The following is a 20,113-nucleotide window of genomic DNA, read 5'->3' on the forward strand; positions in this document are numbered from 1 at the left end:
TATTGACTGCTGAAGAGCAGCACTGACAGTCCCTAAAATTTCAAAAGGCAAAACTGACCTGCATCAATTGCTTACATATTCCCAGGTGTGAAAAATTCATTATGCTTTTACAGAAATTAACAGCAAGGCAGATGGTATAACTGTCTACTGTCAGGTACAGAGCAAGTGGTAATGGAAATAAATGAAAAATAAGGATGAAGTGGGGTTGAGAGGAGGAAAGAAGAGGCAGGAATTCCTTGAGAAAGAATACATTTGCATGTAATCCCTGGGATTCCCCTGAGGAAAAACATCCAGTGCCAGTGGGTATGAGAGCTTATTATTCTGTAGCATCACAGTCAGGAACTGAAGATTAACTTAGAGATCATGTTTGAATCGAGAATAATGTGGCATATATACACAAGGCTAGAACATACACAAAAGGTTATTGCCAGCCAATCTCTATAGAGCAGTAGGAACCCCAATTTTCAGTTTCAGGAAATGACAAATATGTTACAAGATGTATTTGATATAGTTTTTTTAAGAAAATAAAAGTATCCATACAATTCTACTATGTATTTGTACATGTACATATACATATACATATACACATACATATACATGTACACACATTAATTTTTATTTTTAAAATACAGAGTAACATCATATAGTTCTGGAAACTCAGTTTAGATAGGGTATTCACTCTGAAACTGAACTATGTAAAATCATCAGATGCAGTAATTTACTTGCAACAAAAGTAAAAAAATTAAAAACAGACGCTCTGCTGGTGTTTTTAGGGTGGATTTCTTCTGCTCCTTTACCAAAGAAGCTACATTTTATTGCTCATTACAGAGCCTTTTGAAATGGTCAAACTGCCTACTTCCCTTAAATTAATATAAATGTAGCTATTTCATTATAAATTTAATGTCAGAAATTAGATCTTGGAATAATAAGGTTTAATGAGTCAACCAGGATTCTGGTGCTTCCTTCCCTCACAGAAAGGCTGTCTTCTACCTGCCACAGTATTGCATTTGTGACTCTTCTAAAGTATCCTGCCTCTCATTTCTACTGTATTCAGCTAAGTTCCTTCTTCACAACATTCATTCCACACAAACTCTTCTTTAGGAAACAGATTTAAGGAAGGCAAGTACTCTATTTCTAAACATTGATATATTTGCAAGACACCATAGGCTTATATACAGCTTTATACAATATAAGCGGTTCAATGTAATTTTATATTGAGGTAGACATCAAGAACTGAAAAAGCAGTAAGGACTAAAAGCAATATTCCATCCACTGAAGGAAAAAATAGAAGAAAATCTACTAATTCCTCAACTGTTCATATTCAGCAGAAACAACCTAAATTTGTAAATCACTTAATTTTGAGAACATTGGTCCACACCTTCATAATCAATAATTTAAAATTAATTCAAACATTTTTCCAAAAGGTTGCTGTTTGTCTAATAGTGTTTAAGTCATGGACAGTCCATAGAATACATTTCAACATCTGATGATTGAATGAATGAATGAATGAATGAATGAATGAATGAATGAATGAATGAATTTAAATTCAGTTGGTGGCCAGTCACAAGTGGTGTTCCCCAAGAATCAGGGCCATCTCTCTTTAATACCTCTATGACCTGGCCAAGGTAATCAAGCGCAGCCTCAGCCAGTTTGCAGATGACACCAAGCTGTGTGGGAGTGTTGATCTGCTGGAGGGCAGGCAGGCTCTGCAGAGGGATCTGGACAGGCTGGATCATGGGCCAAGGCCGTGCTGTGAGGTTCAACAAGGCCCAGAGCTGGGTCCTGCCCTTGGGTCACAACAGCCCCAGGCAGTGCCACAGGCTGGGGCAGAGTGGCTGGAAAGCTGCCCAGAGGAAAAGGCCCTGGGGGTGCTGGTGACAGCAGCTGAACAGGAGCCAGCAGTGCCCAGGTGGCCAAGAAAGCCAATGACATCCTGGCCTGTACCAGCAACAGTGTAGCCTCAAGGACCGGGCCAGGGATTTTCTCCCTGTCCTCAGCACTGGTGAAGCCACACCTTGAAGTCTGAGATCCAAGAAGTTTATTGAGGTGCTCAAGCATATCTAGAGAAGTGCAGCAAATCTGGGAAAGGGCCTGGCGTACAAGTCCCGTGAGTACTCACTGAGGGGGCTGGGGTTGTGTAGCCTGGAGAAAAGCAGGCTCAGAAGGAACCTTACCACTCTCTGCAACTGCCTGAAATGAGGGTGTGGTAGCATCTTCTGCCAAGTAAAAAGCAGTAGGACAAGACATAATGGCCTCAAATTGTCCCAGATAGCAGAGGTTAGGTTCAATAGCAGGAGAAATTTCTTCACTGAAAGGGTGGTTAAGCTTTGGAACAGCCTCCCTAGGGAAGCTTGATGATGTCACCATCCCTGGAAGGGTTCAGAAAATGAGCAGATATGGCAGACTGAGATAAGGTGTCCCCAGTGAGCTTTCTGTTAATAAGTCAAAGGTTGGACTTGATGATCTTGGAGGTCATTTCCAACAATATTTCCATGATTTCTGTGTTTTCAGCCCTTGAATTAACAATTTTCAAGTTGCCTTATATTTTTATGTTATACATACACAATCTTTACATATGTCTTTTAAATTATTTTCTAAAGGATATGTGAAAACCAAATATTTTAAAATTCTGAACAAAAATTCAAAACAGAATTTTGAAGGACAGGCTATAAATTTTATACCACTCCAAGACACATTGCCACACTTAAATACACAGCTACCAAAGACAAAAAATAATGAATGGAATAAAATGAAATTAAAGTATAAATAGAGTGAAAATATTAATAGTTCAAAATAAGTGAATTCAAAGTAAGGTAGACCACACTGGAAACCATGTGGGGTGATCCAGAAAACTTACACTTTCTCTAAGACTTTGAGTGTGCCACTAATCACTTTCTTTCTATCTGACAACAGCATAGTCATGCACACACTGACAGATTAAGTAATTATTGCATAACATAGCAAAAAAACACATTTTGCACTTGTGCATATCCTCTTCTTGAGTACTTCAGTATTCCTGAATGACACTGTTTAATGTGTGATTTATTGTATTATATTTTTCAATACCCTGATGGTAGTGACCATGTAACAAACAGATCACTCATCCTTTCACCTTCATAAACAGTCAAGGCAAAAATCACTAATAAAAATACCTCAAAAATATGTACTGTGTAGTGTTCCCTGTCTTTTTGGGTTTCTTCACCAATACAGCTCCAACAATGAAACTTTCACAGTTGATACTGGTCAAGTTTATTATTTTTCTCTTGGGGAGGAACAGGTTTGAATTACATTTAATAGAATACCGAAGACTGTTACCACTGTTAATGAACTGCTATTATGTTTCAAAAGGCCCATCTTGGTAAAACCCTGGATATCTTATTTCTTACCTTAAACATAAGTTACAGCTCTTTACATGGCAATAACTATCACAATTCAGATTTTTAATACATTTCAAATATTGGAACACCTTAATAGCAATGCAAATATGGAGCATATATTAATATACTACTCACCAATTTTAATCTTTGCAAAGGTATTCTGCTAGTGTCTATCGGAGTACGCTCTGTGACATTACCAAATCTGACTTCTGGGATGGCAATTGCACATATTACATGTGCCCACCTGTGAAAAGTGGCAAGTCAAAAATACCACCAAAAAAACTCATAGAAACACAAACGCTTAAGCTGTTCCTTTCTATGTATTTGGCTTTTCTTTTTGGTTTGGTTTTCTTAAAGGTACCCATCCTTATTAGGCTTTCTTAAGCTTCATTAACACGTTTTAACAAATTTTGCAACACTACCACTTCTTGTCAACTGAATTTCAGACTGAAATTTTAGTGCAACTATTTTTGCACATATTTTACTTTTTATTTAAGTAAGAAGTTTTTGCAGGTGCACGATTTAGGGACATACATGAACACCACACTATTTGCTTCATGTGTAATTTATTGTTTCAGCATTTATTACTCATTATTAGCACTACTCAGACCTGAGAAACCATTCTTACACAACAAATGTGATTACAATCAATGTATCAAAATGCAAAATGAAATGTAAATGCTATCAAGGCCTTCTGCCTATAGACACAACGGCATCCAAGCAGCAAAGTGATCTAGCCACCAGTACAATGCCCAGCACAAGCTGGATTTCTTTTAGTAGCAAATGCACATGCTAGTACCTAGGACCAGCATTAAATTTAAGACTTCAATGCAACATCAGGAGGTTTATCAGATGATAATCCATGCTTCCTATATGCATCAGAAAGCACTCCAAATCCTCTTGATATATGAATCTCAAAATAAGAAAAGCTAAGAGAAATTTTAAAAGGTTTGAAACTAATGTTGAAACCGTGTATTTCATGAAGCAAAAGAGAAGTTAATGATACTTCTATTAAAAAACAGACTTCTGAGGCTACCTCAAAAATATTTTTGGGGTAGACAAGAAGTACATCTGAATAAAGGGAAATATTTCCATTTTTTGATTCATATTTGCCTTATTCCCTGTCATTTAGTGTATGTCTGTTTTCATTACCCCATTTGCTGTATTTCTGTAAGCTCTGAATGCTTGCCCCACATCACTTCTTGTACATTTTGAAGAAACACATATTATACGAGCATTTTAACAGATTAACAGGAACAGAACAGACTGAATCTGAAGGAGATGGAGGGTGATGCAGAAAACAGAAATAATTTCTCTTTCCTACACTGGAGCAGCAATATTTCAATAAGCCATCTTTGACAAAAACATGTGTCAAAGTATAATATGACACACAAGGACAATTACAACTTTAAAGTTGTATTGGTCAAAGTGTGAAATAAGAGCTGTACATAAAGATGATGTATCAATTAGCAAGTTTTACAGTTCAACCCAAATAAAAACAGATAAAGCTTGCAGATGGATCCTTTTATTATACTGACAGTTTTTTCCTGTTTTTAACTTAGAGAAAAGAGTCTCGTTTGAGACTTTTTAAAACAATTTTTATAACAGCCATTTTCCTTTCATTGTGACCTGCCCACCTGCTAAACCACACTGTCTTACCATCTAAGCTTTATCAGATAGAAATGCAATAAATACAAAGCCTCTTCAATCAATCTTCAACTAAACATTTATCCTCTAATGTCTCTCAACCTAACAGACTCAAAACAATTGCTGTTTTCTGCTGAAAAGAAGGACTCTCTGCCTTCCTATACGGCAAACTGCTTACTGCATGCACTCATACCAGTCTGATCCATCAGCTTCTAAAAAGTATGACATGCTCTTCCTCTATCTCTAATTAGTATGTACAGAGTAAAGAAAGAGCAAAGGAAATTCACATGACAGATTTTACAGCTGTTGGAGAAAAAAGATAAAATTGTAACATACTTTCTAAAAACTTAAAACTTTGAAATGATAGCTAATGCTGAAAGACAGATTAAAAACTCCACATTGTGTAACTATAAGATGTTATGGAAACAAAAACCAGAGTTCAACTGCTCTTAAAGAAATCCCATTTTATAAATCTGTAAAACTAACCTACAGAGTGAGAGAATCTTACATATAATTATACAAGAAAAGTGATTTTATGCAGACCTCTGTAGACTTTCCTCATAATATAACTTATGAGACATTTCAAAAGAATTTAAATTGATATACAAAAAAGGATACATATATTTTTAAAGATGCAGCCTGGAAGCTACTAACAGCAAATATCAAAAGGGCATGATAAATTCTATTGAGATAGTATTTTTGTAATTCTCTTTTTATTTAGCAAGTAAACCAAGTAACAGATTTCAGGGAATTTAAAACAGAACTAAAAAGCAGCTGAGACTTTTCATGTACTGGCAAAAATCTCCATTAAAATGGCTACAATCATAATGTTTTCTGAAGGCAAAATATGGCCTGAGTTAAAAAAAAAACCTTCTAACTGGAAGACTACCAGAGTTCCGAAATCAAATGCAGCCCCCTGATACATAAATTCTTTCCTGGAAAGTGAAAGGATGTGTCATACCTAGATCATGTCTTACCATTGCATTCCAAAGGATGAAAGAAAGAGGTCTATACGATATTGCTAAGCTACTATGATAAGCCACTTAATTATGAATTGCATTATGAATTATGAAATGCATAAAGACTATTCTAATATTGGGCTTGAAAAATCATTAAGCTGCAATATTTCCACTTTAGCTGTCAGGGTTTCTTGCTATAGGGTTCTGTCACCCATATACAGTAACAGAATGATGTCAGCAGCAAAACTATTTTTGACAAAATTATTTTTGAAAAAAAAACTTCAGAACTGAAAATTATTTCAATATTATTAAAATTAATTCATTTAAAATACTGGGTTTAGAAGTTCAAAAGTATTGTATAATTTTCAGGAGCAAAGAAAATACACTTTGCTGTTTGATAAGACTTGCCCATGCAAACAATGATAAATGAGCTCTCATTTACTTTCTTTGCACAAAGGCCAGCAGATTAAAATTCGGAACAAGCAAGTGTGTGCAAATACTAAAATAAATATAACTTTTACTATCTAACTATTTAACAAAATGCCAGTGCCACATTTCAATAGAAGTAATTTTAATTCTGCAACGATTCAGCTTAAAGGGACACTGTCAAGTAATTAGGCTTGCAAATGCTTTGCACATGAGAATGGACTGAAAATAAAGTTTAAAATAGGCACATACAGTTCTGAAGAATATATTACTTACTTTTTGTCAGTAGTTTGCTTTAATGCACCACCTCTCAAATTGCAGAGACAACATTCCTAAAAATAAAAATAGAGCAGAAAAAAGTGAGCTTTAATGATGGTTTACAAATCAGTTCTATTCATCAGATCCTGAGAATAAAAAATTGCTAATATAATTAATTACTGGTTTACAAACTTCCAGTTATAAGCATGGCACTTTCCTTACAGGGGAAGAAAAGAATACAGTAACAAAAAGAGAAACAACTCATACAATCTAAAGAAAAAGGTATTTGAGTATTACTTACAGACAAAGAGACAGAATCACTTTGAAATGTAATTTATAAAACCAAACAAAATCAACACCAAAAAAACAAACAAAAAAAATCCCCAACACTTTTAATCAGTACTGCCGTAGAAAGGCTGGAAACTGCCATACATTTTACAAAGGTAAAACTAAGTACTATGGCACGTAATTAGTTTAATAGAATTTACTGAGAAACCAACCCATAAACTATTGATCTAGCTCAAATTCTTTTTTTTCTTTTTCTTTTTCCTGCAGTATACCTTCACTGCTTTGATCTTCAGTACAACTCCATTTCTTTCAAGGCACTCAGCAAGGTGTTCAGTGGTCCCCAGATAATGCCATGGTACTGCATCACCTTCAGTCTGATTCACCTCAGAATCTTGCTTACAAATAGCAGAGGGAAAACATGTTTCTTCAGCTCTTTCTTTGACTGATTTTGTCACCCTCAATATCATATATTTTTACCAGTGTTATCTATCTTTATAAACACAGCTTGGTCACTACCATAGTGAGATACTAAAAAACTGGGTCCAGTGTGTTGATTTTATATATGAAAATTGGGGATGCAAGATAAAAACAGTAAATATGGATGCGCATACATCTCCATGACTATATGAGAGTAACAAAATAAATAACCTAATAACAATAATAACCTAATAACAATTATAACCTATAATTGAAAATTATACCTAAAATGCAACAGCCATTCTGGAAGAGACAAATACCACAATCTCCTAAAGAAGGAACCATGCAGGACTTTGTGCAGATCTGATCCCAAATCATTTGCAGTTGTCAGGATAACACAAAATGTTACTGTATTCACATGTCACTGTGCCCAAAATTTGTTAATATCTCTTTAAGAACTTGCAGCCAGAAAATGGATAATGTGGGGAGGACATTGCCAAGATCCTTTAAAACCTGGAGCCAGGAAGCAGGCAGTTCTCTGCTTGCAGCCTTTGCTGAAGGCAGAGGCTCCTCTTCTAAGGAGGTCACCATTGGTTTTGGTTTGTTGGTTTTTTTTCCTGGGCTTGCAATGGTAGGCATTCGGAAAAACAGCATTTTGCAATAAAAACAGTTTTGGAATGATCTCTGTACACCTGTCCCAGGGACCAGGTCACCCTACACAAATAGACCAGCTCTTCTCCCATCCCCAACACTTGTGCAGTGTGGTGGGCATCAGCACCAACACCAGCAGAGCCCAGGAGGCAGCAAGAGGATGCAGCAGGTGGCCGCTTATCTTCCACTAGAGCAGCTCCAAAAGTTCCTGCTTTACCAGGAAGATTCTTTCTGTCCACAATCTTTCTTTCCCTTTGTCTCCCAGGTGGTGTGGTCGATGGAACACACCACTGTGGGGGTAGAGAGCTGATGCCATTCTCCCTGTGTCTTTCAAGCCACATGGGCACCCTGGCAGGCACCATCTCGTAAATGCTATTTCCACCACTTTGGGCCTCTCTTTGTTCCCCAGGGCTTCGTGAGATTTAGCAATTTTATATCTACGGATTATTTACAATTTGGTTTTTTTTCGCTTGTTGCTGTTCTGCTTCCTAGCAAACTTTTTCACTTACACCTACTTGCATTTGTTCCTTATGGCTGAAACGGAGAAGAGGTAACTCATTTTAAAATGTACACCTCTTTAAAGTGTCTTAAACCAAGACATTAGTTCTTCAGAGCATGAACTTTTACAATTTAGACAAAAACAACATCTGCAGACTGGGAAAAGAGCATGAGTCTAGCTCATCAGAAATCATCACAGGGAAAAGCCTTCATTCTCCACTTTCAAATGTGAATGTTCAGGGGATCCCTCATAAATTCTTTTTAATCTGAGCATTCTCTTAACACTGGCCACAAAAATTCTTTAATTCTGCTTTTCAAAATAAAGAGGGCATTTGCTCCTATTTTAAGAGCTATTTTGATTTTATTTCAAAATTTGTTACTTGAAAAATGGTAACATTTTTCTGCTTCTAATGGGTATTTTTCACTTTTACGGAAAACTTTCATTAAATCATCTGCTATGTAACTTACTAATGCAACTAGACTGAGAATCTAAGGCCTTAAAGAAATTTCACAAATAAATTCTACAAATAAATTAAGCTAAAATAGCACAGGAACAGACAAAAGTTGTACCTTTACCTACTAACTATAGAGCTTTGACATTAGTTTAGAAATAGAAAGAAAAAAAAATATAAAAAGAAATAGAATATATATATATATATATATATATATATATATATATAAAAATTAAAATTAAAATTAAAGGGAGGAGAGAAGCCCAAACAAAAGAGAAGGAGGCTCTAAATACCCTCATTACAAGCGATGAAAAGATTACCCTTATGCAGGACCTATAGGAACCAAATATTATGTCCTCTTAAAAAACACCTATATGTATCTCAGGTGAGCAGAAGTGTTAGTGGGTACTTGTTCACTGTCTGCAGGACACAGGCTATAAGCAATTAGATCCCTAAGAACTAGTAAATCTCACCAATGTTCATAGCAAACCTGTGTGGGTAGGAACACAGGTTTAAAGTCCATTAAAACTATTTTGTTAATTACGTCTGCACTGCAATATATTGTCCTATACTGAGGCAACATGGCTACTAGTTTGACTACTACAATTAATGAAAACTCAGAGGACCTGACATTTACAAAGACTAATATTCCTAATAAATGTATATGTGCCATGGGTGGCAGTGAAATAACTTCTGAACTAGTAATTACTACCCATATGATTATCCATGAAGGACATAGACCTGCTGAGGTAGTCCAGCACTACAAAAGTACCACTGATGAAGAAAGGCTGAACAAGTTGTTCAGCCTGGAGAAAAGTGGAAAAGGCTTTGGGGAGACCTCATTGTGGCCTGGCAATACTTAAAGGGGGCTTATAAAAAAATAGGGGAAAATAATTTAGAAAGAGAAACAGTTTTAAATATAGATGTGACATTAGGAAAAAGTTTTTTATAATAAGAGTAGTGAAACACTGGATTGCCCAGACGGGCAGTGGATGCTCCATCCCTGGAAACATTCATGGTCAGGTCACACAGGACTCTGAACAAACTGATCTAATTGAGAATGTCCCTGCTTATGGCAGGGAATTTGGACCAGACAATCTTTAAAGGTCCCTTCCAACACAACCTCTTCTATGATTCTTTGGTTCTGTGCTCTCAAAGGGAAAGAGTGTCTCTGTGCATCCCTGTGTGCCCCCTGTCAGCCTGTATGTGAAATGTATTTCATTATTAAGCATCACCTTAGAAGGTATCCAATATCTCATTCATTATTACTTTGCAAATCCTTTAAACAAGTAATTTTGTCATTTGTATTTGCATTAAAAGTAATTTCATAAGCATATTATTTTATACATATCTAAATTAAATCTTAGACCATTTTAAATTGCTCATCTCCTTAAAAAATCTCCGTAACATTAGAATTACAAGAAGGCTTTCTCTCTTCCAGCAGCTGTATAAAGTAAGATATCTCCATATAATTCACAAGTTCTATGCAGTAACATACTCTTAATCTTTCAGCTTTTTGCGTAAATGATGCATTTTTTTTATAACAATATGTATCATATTCACTGTTTCTGGACTAAATGTTTCCCTTTGCTTTCAAGGAAACATCTTTGCAACCAGCAACCCTAATCTCACTTCTCTGCTTTTATCACTTCAAGAAATTGCTGGAAAAACCTCAAGTCAGTGTGAATTAACCATGCTTCCTTTGGTACATACATTCAAAAGATGGACCACCTTTTTTGGAAGGGTATGTTGCTACTCAGGCATAGCTGCATATTAATTATTGTTGCATGGATAAATATAACACAAAACCCAAGCCTGTTCACACTCATCTATATTTTCAAATGAATATGTTTGCTTATCTTTGAGCATTTTTTAGTGTCTGCCAAAACTCAGGCATATTTACAGTAACGCACGACAAGCAGTTTTCACACTTCCATATTCCCATACTTACTTCATCAGCAATAGCTGTTTCCATAGGAGACAGGAAGCTGTCTGACACAGCAAGGCAGTAGAATTCAGCCAAGCCATAGCAGAGAGACATATATTAAGCCATTTAACAGTTATTTTTATTGAAAACTATGACTATGCACCACACAACCCCCTTTCTTGTTAAACTGCTATTTCTCCTTTACTAAGGCCCTGTAAATTACAATAGCATCCCCAAAGAATTACGTTTATCCACTTAAATGAAAAAGAAATTTAAGCTTATGTCAGTGGAAGACAGGGTAAAATAAAATATACGTTACCCTTAATGAATTGTGCCTGACACATTTTCAAAAATTTCCTCTTAAAATGTAGTTTCCATAAGCAGCCTAATAATCTCTTCCAGCTCTTTGGCATCCATGCCATTTGGGAGCTTTTATTAAAATTAGCAAGTAGATTCCCTGCTTAAGCATTTTCCTTTTTACTTTATGCATGATAAACATAAAAAAACTCAGATTATCCCTTTATTTTTTTGACATTTTCCACCTATAGACCCTTAGTCAGTTAAATAACCACAATTTTTCCACCTAACTGACTTCATCTGTGGCCATGTTCTCCCTTCTGAAAAGCAATGATCTTCAGTGATGTCAGGCAAAATGTTTCGTTTTTATCCCACATCTGGGGAGATGTACTTACACAGTCATGACTTGTGTAGCACATGGACAATAATCTTCAGGATCTTTTCTACAGCAGCAGCTGACATCACTTTGCAGTGATTGCTCTGCAATCCTTTGTCTGCACTCTAGCTTCAGTATCTTGCACTTTTCTCTAATTACCTCTTGTTTTCCAGGTTGTCTCAATAGCATTATTAAGCATTATTAAGATCTTGTTCATTTCTGATGCCTCACTAAATAATAGTGATAATAATAAATAAAATAATAAATAGACTAATAAATAGAATAATATTTATTTATAATAAATAGAAATAAATAAATAGACTTCATAAGCCTCACTAAAAATAAGCTGAAAGTTTGTCTTCAGCTAACATCTGCAGCAGCTTCCACAAAAGGGATATAACTATGGAGGCTGTGGCTGGTCCAGCCAGTTAAAAGGTTGTGTAATGTTTGACAGATGCAACTGAAAAAATGAGGCTGGGAAAAGGGCCTGACTAGATACTACAGTAAGAAGGTAGTTGCTATCAAAGGAAACTAGCAGTAGATTCAAAACAAGCAAACAAAAAAACAGAAAGATACTTCACACAGTATGTGTCTGTTTGCTAGATGTGGGTGCTAAAATTTTACACTAGTTGAGAAAGAAGCTGCTTAAGTTCATGAAAAAGAAATCCAACAATGGTTACTTTTTACTAAGGAAATAGAAAAATACTGCCTTTGGCTAAGACAATTTCTTATTTCCACATTGTAAGAGATTGAGAAAGCATTAGAAATGCCTGTTCAAGACACATATTCTTCATTGGGTATTAATTTCGTGCTGTGAAAGAGAGAATACCAGACTATAACAGAGTTCAGTTTAACTCTTATGGCACATCTTACTGTTCTACATAACCTGCAGATTTAACCCTTCATATGCAGAAACAATACCTAGATATTAAGGAAAATCCGAATGCTTGGCACTGATGACACATTGAAATATATATTACATATAATATACATTTAATTTTCCCAGTCTGTGATCCCAAAAAGAAAAATAAACATGCAACTTTACTAATATATTCTTATAATTCATTTAATAAGTTTATGTTCATTTAATAAGTTATGGTGGTTACTTTATTGTCACAGCTTTATTTAGCAGTTTATTTAACCTGAAGCAATATTTTCAAATAATTTAAATACATTTGGCTAGTGATTTGAAGCACTGCATTGGAAAGCACATTAAAGATCTAGTCCAGCTCCCCTGCAATGGGCAGGGACACCCTGCTAGACCAGGTTGCTCAGAGCCCCATCCAACCTGGCTTTGAACACTTTCAGGGATGGGGCATCCACCACTTTTCTGGTCAGCCTCAAGGTTAAGAATTTTTTCTTTACATCTAATCTAAACCCTCCAGTAATTTAAAGTCTCTACCCCTTGAGAATGATTAAGCACCAAGTAGGACACTACATATTCAGTAAATAATGTATTTTCACTCTTTTTCATCAGCTATTTTTGCTGCCAATTAACTTTGACTAGTATCTAAAAACCTAAGAAAAGTGGCTAGGAAAAGCTTTGGGTTTGTATTTTTCTCCCTGAAATATTTCTAGTAAGAGGTCAAAACAGTTTCAAAAGTCAACTGATCCAAAGATATGTCACAATAATGCGAATTTACTAGTCTCCTTTAAAAGAAACTAATTGAAATTGGATTTTAATGTTCAACTCTGCCACAACTAAGTCATAGATACAAACTGTAGGGCTATGGCTGTTAAACACATTTTGTTTTCTTCAAGCCATTCTGGTTGGCTTTTTAGATAGAAACCTTAAAATAGATATCTTAGTCTTCCATCTTTTCTCTCAATTGCATTGTAATGCCCAAGGTCACACTCCTAGTAGTATTAACACAGATGTGCATTTGGATATGGCATTGCTATATTTTAGCTATCTCATTTTCCCAGCTTATTTATATTTGTGTCTATATTTATCCTTGCATAAAGAGAAATGGGTTGGTGTTTCTCTTGAAAATGTTTTCAACCACAGTTTAGTAATGAATATGTTAATCTTTCTACATCAAGGGAATAATTTTCACTTGAAAATAGATTTTGAAATTATGGAATTTCAATTCAAAACCCACTACTATATCTACTTCAAGCTATTACCTTCAGAGTTAGATGAAGAACTTCCTTTTTTTTAGTGCCAGAATACTTGCAAAAACTAGTAAACTGCACAAAAATTGATGTTTATCTAGTAAAAGATTCAGATTCAGTTTTCTGACAAGGAGCACCATTCTTAACAGTTGCTAGATGCTACCAGTGTAACTTACAACCTTCACTTTTATTGTAAGTGTAAGTGTAAGTTCACACTGATTCTGGAGGCTGAGTAAATCCATGACAGAGATACCCACCAGAGGCTAATATTTATTTAAAATTTACAAATAATCAGCTACTTGATTTCCACAGTTTAGTAACCTAGTCCTGCAAAAATTCAGTCTTCCTTGCCCTTGATTTTTAGGGATAGCCAAAAATTTCCTTGTAGTTGCAGCTCCCTTAATATGCCAACATAAAGCAACAGTATAAAGAGCAAGTAGTGTTTCACTACACTGTCCATAGCACTATTAACAGTGATCTCCAAGACTGTGAAGAGCAGGAGAGAGCTGGCTGGGATAAGAAGGCTTCAAAACGACAGGAAAGAGAGATAAGATGGAAAATGTGAATATAGAGATAATTCCACAGCTGAAGAAGGAATGAGAACTGAAGCTGAGACTGAAATGAGAATCAAAAAACTCAGTCAAGTAACTGGAGTAAAAACAACTCTCACACTTGACAGACGTGGGTACTATATGTCCTTTCTCCCTAGAATGTGCATATATGAAATAAAACACATCCATAAAGTAATGTCTCCATAAAATGGAGACTATTAGAACTCTGAATTTGAAATATATTCTGTTATAGTTGTTACTGGTCACACAGATCTAGAAAATTCTTTAGAATTTTAGTAGGAAAAAAACAGTAGAAACAATAGAAAGAGCAACTTTTCCCAAGCACTTGAACAAAAAAAATTACACTTTCCTAAAATTACACTTTAATTACCTTTAAAGAGGAGTCAAAAGGAATGAGATTCGATTTCCAAAACATTAATAAATTAGCCATTGAAAAAACAAAACTGATAATTCTTCCTGCAAAATATAGAGAGACTGCAAAAATCACTATTTCACAGAGGAAAACACCTGGGGCAATTCCGAGCACAAATACAGACTGGGTGGAGAATCGATCAAGACTAGAACTGGTGAGAAAGAGTTGAGGCTGTTGGTTGACAGCTCAGTGTGAGCTGGCTCACAACCTAGAAGGCCAACCACATTCTGGCTTGCAACACAAATAGTGTGGCCAGCAGGTCAATGGAGGTGATTCGGCCCTCTAAGAGACCCTTACTTGGAGTTATGCTTCCAGCTCTGGGACCCCAACAAAACATCTACTGAAGTGGGTCCACAGAAGGCCAAGAAAAGGATCAGGAGGCTGGAGCACCTCTCCTGGATAGACAGGCTGAGAGAGTTGAGGTTGTTAAGCCTGGAGAAGAGAAAGCTTCAAGGAGATCGTATAGCACCTTCCAGTACCTAAAGAGGGCTAAAAGGAAGATGATAAGACTTCAAACTGAAAAGAGGGAAGGCATAGTTTTTATATGAAAGAAATTCTTCAATATGAGGGTGGTGAGACACTGGAACAGGTTGCCCAGAGAAGCTGTAGATATTCCTGGAAATTCCAGACATTTCTGGAAAGGTTCAAGGGTAGATTGGATGTGGCCCTGAGCAACCTAGTCTAGTCAAAGACCATGTCCATAGCAGGGTATTGGATTAAATTATCTTTAAGGTCCCTTCCTTTCTATGATTCTATGAAAACTGAGCAAATGCTTAGCAAACAAATCAGGAATGATGGTGTATCTAATATACATATTTTTATACGATAAAAAATATGTAGGCTTATTCACATTATTATAGACAGCAAATATTAGACTTAAACCTGAGTGAGTATCTTCAGAAGAAAATCCGTATCTTTAAGAAAGCAGCATAACACCAATTGGGCAGGCCAGGACATCCTTCTACTGGCTATTTTTGGCACATTACTCTTCTCAGTAACTTTGCAGCAGTACCTTTAGAGAGCAGATATAGTCTTTGAGGATAAATTAAGATTGGATGAGATTGAGGGAGGTTCTCTGGTCCAATTCCATCTCCAAGCAGGGTCAGACTAGAAAACTGCATCTGATTTAAAACGTAGGGGAATTCCTGCAGGGAATCCCTTCCTTATGATACGAGAATACCCACATAGCTTGAGGTAACTAAAGCTGTCATGCCTTTTGACATGGGTATCAATGGCAAAGGTTGATTTGGCAAATCCCAATGAAGGGAATGAAAGGTCAAAACGATCTTTGGGTTTGAGCTTTATGGCGCTTATGTTAAAAACGTATTTTCTGAGTTTACCAGTCCTCAGTTTGGTTTCTGTGACAGCATCAGAGTAACCCCATATTTACAAACCTGTTAAAGTATACTGTTTCAAAGACAGAGTTTTACAAGCAGTAAATATCCTGTTACTAGTATAGTACCAAAATCAGAAATACTCCCCACTTCTGAGTCCATATATGGTTACCATCAGCATTTAAAACTCTCTCAATGAGTCAACATTTTTGCAGAAAGATTTGCAAAAATCCAGATTAAAAAAAAAAAATTGTGAAGTATTTTTGAAAAATAATCATGAGGTCTTCTTTTTCTTAAAACAAAAAAACACAGAAATATTTAGGCTTTTAATTTTTGTATTATAGCCAGATTTTCCTGTACAATAGTTTCCTTTACTAATAATGCATTTAAAGCTTGGTAGAAAAATCAGTCTGAAAATTAAGACTATAACCAACTAAAATATATTGAGTTAATTTTGGTAGGTAACAAGCTCTGAAAACAGCAGTTTATAATGGAAATGATGATAGTGTATCAGCAAGAAGGGCACCACTACAAAAAGAACATTCAAAATCATTATTGTCAGTTGAGTGAAATCAGGCAGCTCCTGAGCAGAAAAGTGGAAAAACTCTTACATGCCACTTTCCTGATGCCTTTGGGAAAAACAAACTAAAAATCCTTCAAATTAAATAAATGGCAACTCTAACCATAAAATGCAAATAAACCCAAAGACTGTTCATCAATAAGTAATATACAAAGCATGAAAAAGTTCAACTATAGAAAAATTAATTCTGCTAAACTATTTAAACATAGGATCTGTTTTCAAAATCAGTGCCAGATAACCAGATTAGGTACTTAACGGTTTCTGTAAAGCTGTGGAGAAGAGTGCAAGAATCACTTGTGAAAAGTAGCTTTCTCAGTAGCCTTATGATCATGATCTACCTGATTGTGAAGTGAGCCATTGAAGTGTATTTACCTGTTCCCTGACTTGCTCTTCTTTCTATCTCTTTCCTGTCCCAAACCCTTTGTCCTCTAAATAACAAAGGTACTCCATGTTTATGTATTATAGCAATTAGGTGACCACATCTTTGCTCATGGTACAGTACGTTGCATTCGCTATAATGCCAGTCATTATTCTTCCTGACTTCAGTAACTTTTTCTAGCTGAAGCATTTCAGATTAATGAGGCATTTGTTCTCAATCAAGGCACTTTATATGAATACAGTTACACTTTCAGGATCCATGCAGATGACTTATTTAATATTATTTGTTATTTTTAAATTGTGTTGGGGGATTGATTTATGGCTATTTTTGTCCATTAGCATACACCATTCTGTATCACTCGTCTCTTTTGTCAATAACTGTTATCAAACAAGACCTACTGCCTAGTAGGATATAAAGACGTCTTATGTATCATGAAAGCAGGTATATCCTAGAGGGTGAAAATTTGATACAAAGTATTGTTAAGCATACTACTTCAGCTTCTTAAAGATCCTGAAACTGCAAGAAAACAGTATGCTTCTGAGTCTCAAAATCAGTTTCCTCTGACAATATAAAATGGAATAGCCATCAAGGAAAAGTCTGGCTTTGTCAATCTAAATCCATATAGACATTTTTCTATTTCCATATTTTAACGATGTTCATAGTTGGGATCCACACATAATAAAGTTTGATTTAGCTATTAAGACAACTCCAATTCCTACACTGCCCTCATACTTCATTGCTTTGCAAAGTAATACCAATATACAGAAGCCTAACAGAGACCAAATTTTCCATAAAGTTAACATAACTGTGATTTTAAGAAAGTATAATTTAACATAATTTAAAACAATTTTGTGAAAGCAGAGGCAGGAGAAGGAATTTTTCCTCCTAAGAAATCAACTCTGAAATAAGATTGTACCTGTGTTTCATAACTTCCATTATATTCTTCATTACATCAAACTTTCTTTCTCCTTATTTTCCAATCAATCTTTTCTTCAGGATTTAATGCCTTAGCCAGAAGGGAATTTCTGAGACGGGACATCTGCAGCTAAATCTCCTTCTTCTAGAAATCAATATGAAATGTAGGTAAAACAATTTCAAACATCCAGGAAGCTGGAGTTTCAGGGAGTCGGTATTTCCTAGTAATTAAATCTTCCCATCTTGTGCAATTTTCTGATATATAAAAGAAAAAAATTTTGGAAGGATGCGTATCTGTAATTCCCACAGAGAGCCAAATCCATTTCAGATCTTCTGCAACAGCTGCATTTTTTTAGGAATGATTATGCAGAACAAAAATTTAGATGAACATGATTTTTTTATTTCATACACATAGAAACTCAAAGTCTCAACTGTGTCAGTTGGAATGTAGAATACACTCACACTATATTTCCTACAGTAAAAAAAAAAAGATTGTGCAAATAAGGAATTTTATTTAATTTCACCTCCCTCTTCAGAGAGACTTACAGTACTACAAATTCAAATACAATTAAAATATTTTAGGTAAAACAACAGGTATAGAAAACAGATTTGGTGTTCAGTTTTGGTCAAAAAAGGTGTGCCTGGGGTGGAGAGGTCCAGAGAAGGGACACATAGACAACCAATGGACTGGGCAGCTTATTTGGAAAAGCTGAGAGAATTGAATTTGTTTGGCAGTAAGTAAAGAAGTCTTAGGGGAGACTGGATCATCCAGTTCCAATATTTAAAGACTGGCTATGAAGAAGATGGAGATGCCCTTTCTTACAAGGAGTCACATGGAAAATATGAGGGGTAATGGATACAAGTTATTCGTGGAGACAATCTGATGAGACACAAGAAGAAAAAAATTTCACAGTGACAACTACTGCAGTAATCTCCAAAGAGATTACTACATAGGGTGAGTTTCCCTATGCTGGACACTTAAAATTCATCTGAACAGGGTGTCAGTCCGTCTGTGCTTTTGCCAAGAAAGGTTGGACCAGATGATCCTTGACGTCTTTTTCCAACCTCGAATTCTACAATTACATGAAAAATTTTTGAAAATTTCAAAATTTATTCAGAAAAGAAACGTATGCATTTAATTCAAAGGAAGCATAAAACTTTATGCTTCCTTTGAAGGTGGTTGCAGGTTGGTACAAGTAACTTGAATCACTGATCTTCAAAAGAGAAAGTAGCACTTTGGGATAGAGGTATATTTAATTAACTTGTCATTTTTAACATACAGAAGATTGGTTAAAAGAGAACCATATTATCTTAAGTATAATTCTAGAATTAGATAAAAGTATTGTACTATTTTGAAGTAAAAGTTGCTAGGATCATCTAAGGTTATCACCCAAACTCTGAAGTGACAGAAATATTTTCCTAAAATGACAAATAGGATGAAATAAGTATCAGCAGTTATTATCATGCTCATGTCAGGACTGAGCATATTTAAGTTGGATAACAAACCAGTAAATTTTTCCACTAAGACAACTACAGCCAAACTGCTTGCAATAAATAATATTGTTGAAACAAACAAAAGTAAACTATAGAAGAAACAAAATCCAGTATCTATTTTATCATTCTGCCTCAAGGCATAACCTTCTTTCATTATTCCTGTAAAATGTTTCTGTAACATGTTTTTAAAAATCTTAAAGGAGTAGCTTCTATAAAATCTCTATATATCCTAGCCCTTCTGTTCACTAGTTTTAGAAACAAAAAATTAAAATTTTCCTGGTATAAACTTCTGCTGATGCAGCTTAAGGCCTTTACAAGTCATCTTGTCCCTAAAAGACAAGACAGAGATTCCCTTTCATATAGTCACATAGAAAATATGAGGGGTAGTCGGTACAAGTTATTCCTGGAGATAAGCTCATTAGACACAAGAGGAAAAAATTCCAGGATGGCAATTGCTTATGCTACTCTTAGTTATACACATACAATTTTACATTAAAGAGTGTGACTTTTTTTTCTTTCTACCTTCCCCTCACTATACTAAGAAGATTAAATCTTTTCAATCCTCCCTTATGGAATGATTGACATCTATCAGGAATGATTAAAAGAACTCTAGTTTACTTCAATTTCAGTTGCAACTCTTGTATCTTCCATCATGGTTTTTTGAACATTGTACGTCTACTGTTACACACAGTTCTTCAGTTGGACTCTTACCAAAGCTGAAGAGATCAGGAAGATTGTT

At 35.5% G+C, this 20,113-nt stretch overlaps 1 protein-coding gene across 11 annotated transcripts in view; it reads right to left on the reverse strand.

Moving 5' to 3' along the window:
* Positions 1-20,113, reverse strand: part of KDM4C (lysine demethylase 4C) — a 253,824-nt gene that overhangs the window by 76,074 nt on the left and 157,637 nt on the right. For all 11 annotated transcript variants that reach the window (XR_015280377.1, XR_015280376.1, XR_015280378.1 and 8 more), the window contains 2 exons: positions 6,686-6,741; positions 3,513-3,621 (listed from right to left, as the gene is read on the reverse strand). Coding sequence is in view for 8 of the 11 variants with exons in the window: in XM_086867884.1 (XP_086724010.1) it covers positions 3,513-3,621; positions 6,686-6,741 (165 nt within the window). In the remaining 3 variants the exon portion in view is untranslated. The remainder of the gene's footprint in view (positions 1-3,512; positions 3,622-6,685; positions 6,742-20,113) is intronic.

This window comes from Cyanistes caeruleus, chromosome Z (genome assembly GCF_971803275.1).
Source record: "Cyanistes caeruleus chromosome Z, bCyaCae1.hap1.1, whole genome shotgun sequence".
Lineage (NCBI taxonomy): Eukaryota > Metazoa > Chordata > Aves > Passeriformes > Paridae > Cyanistes > Cyanistes caeruleus.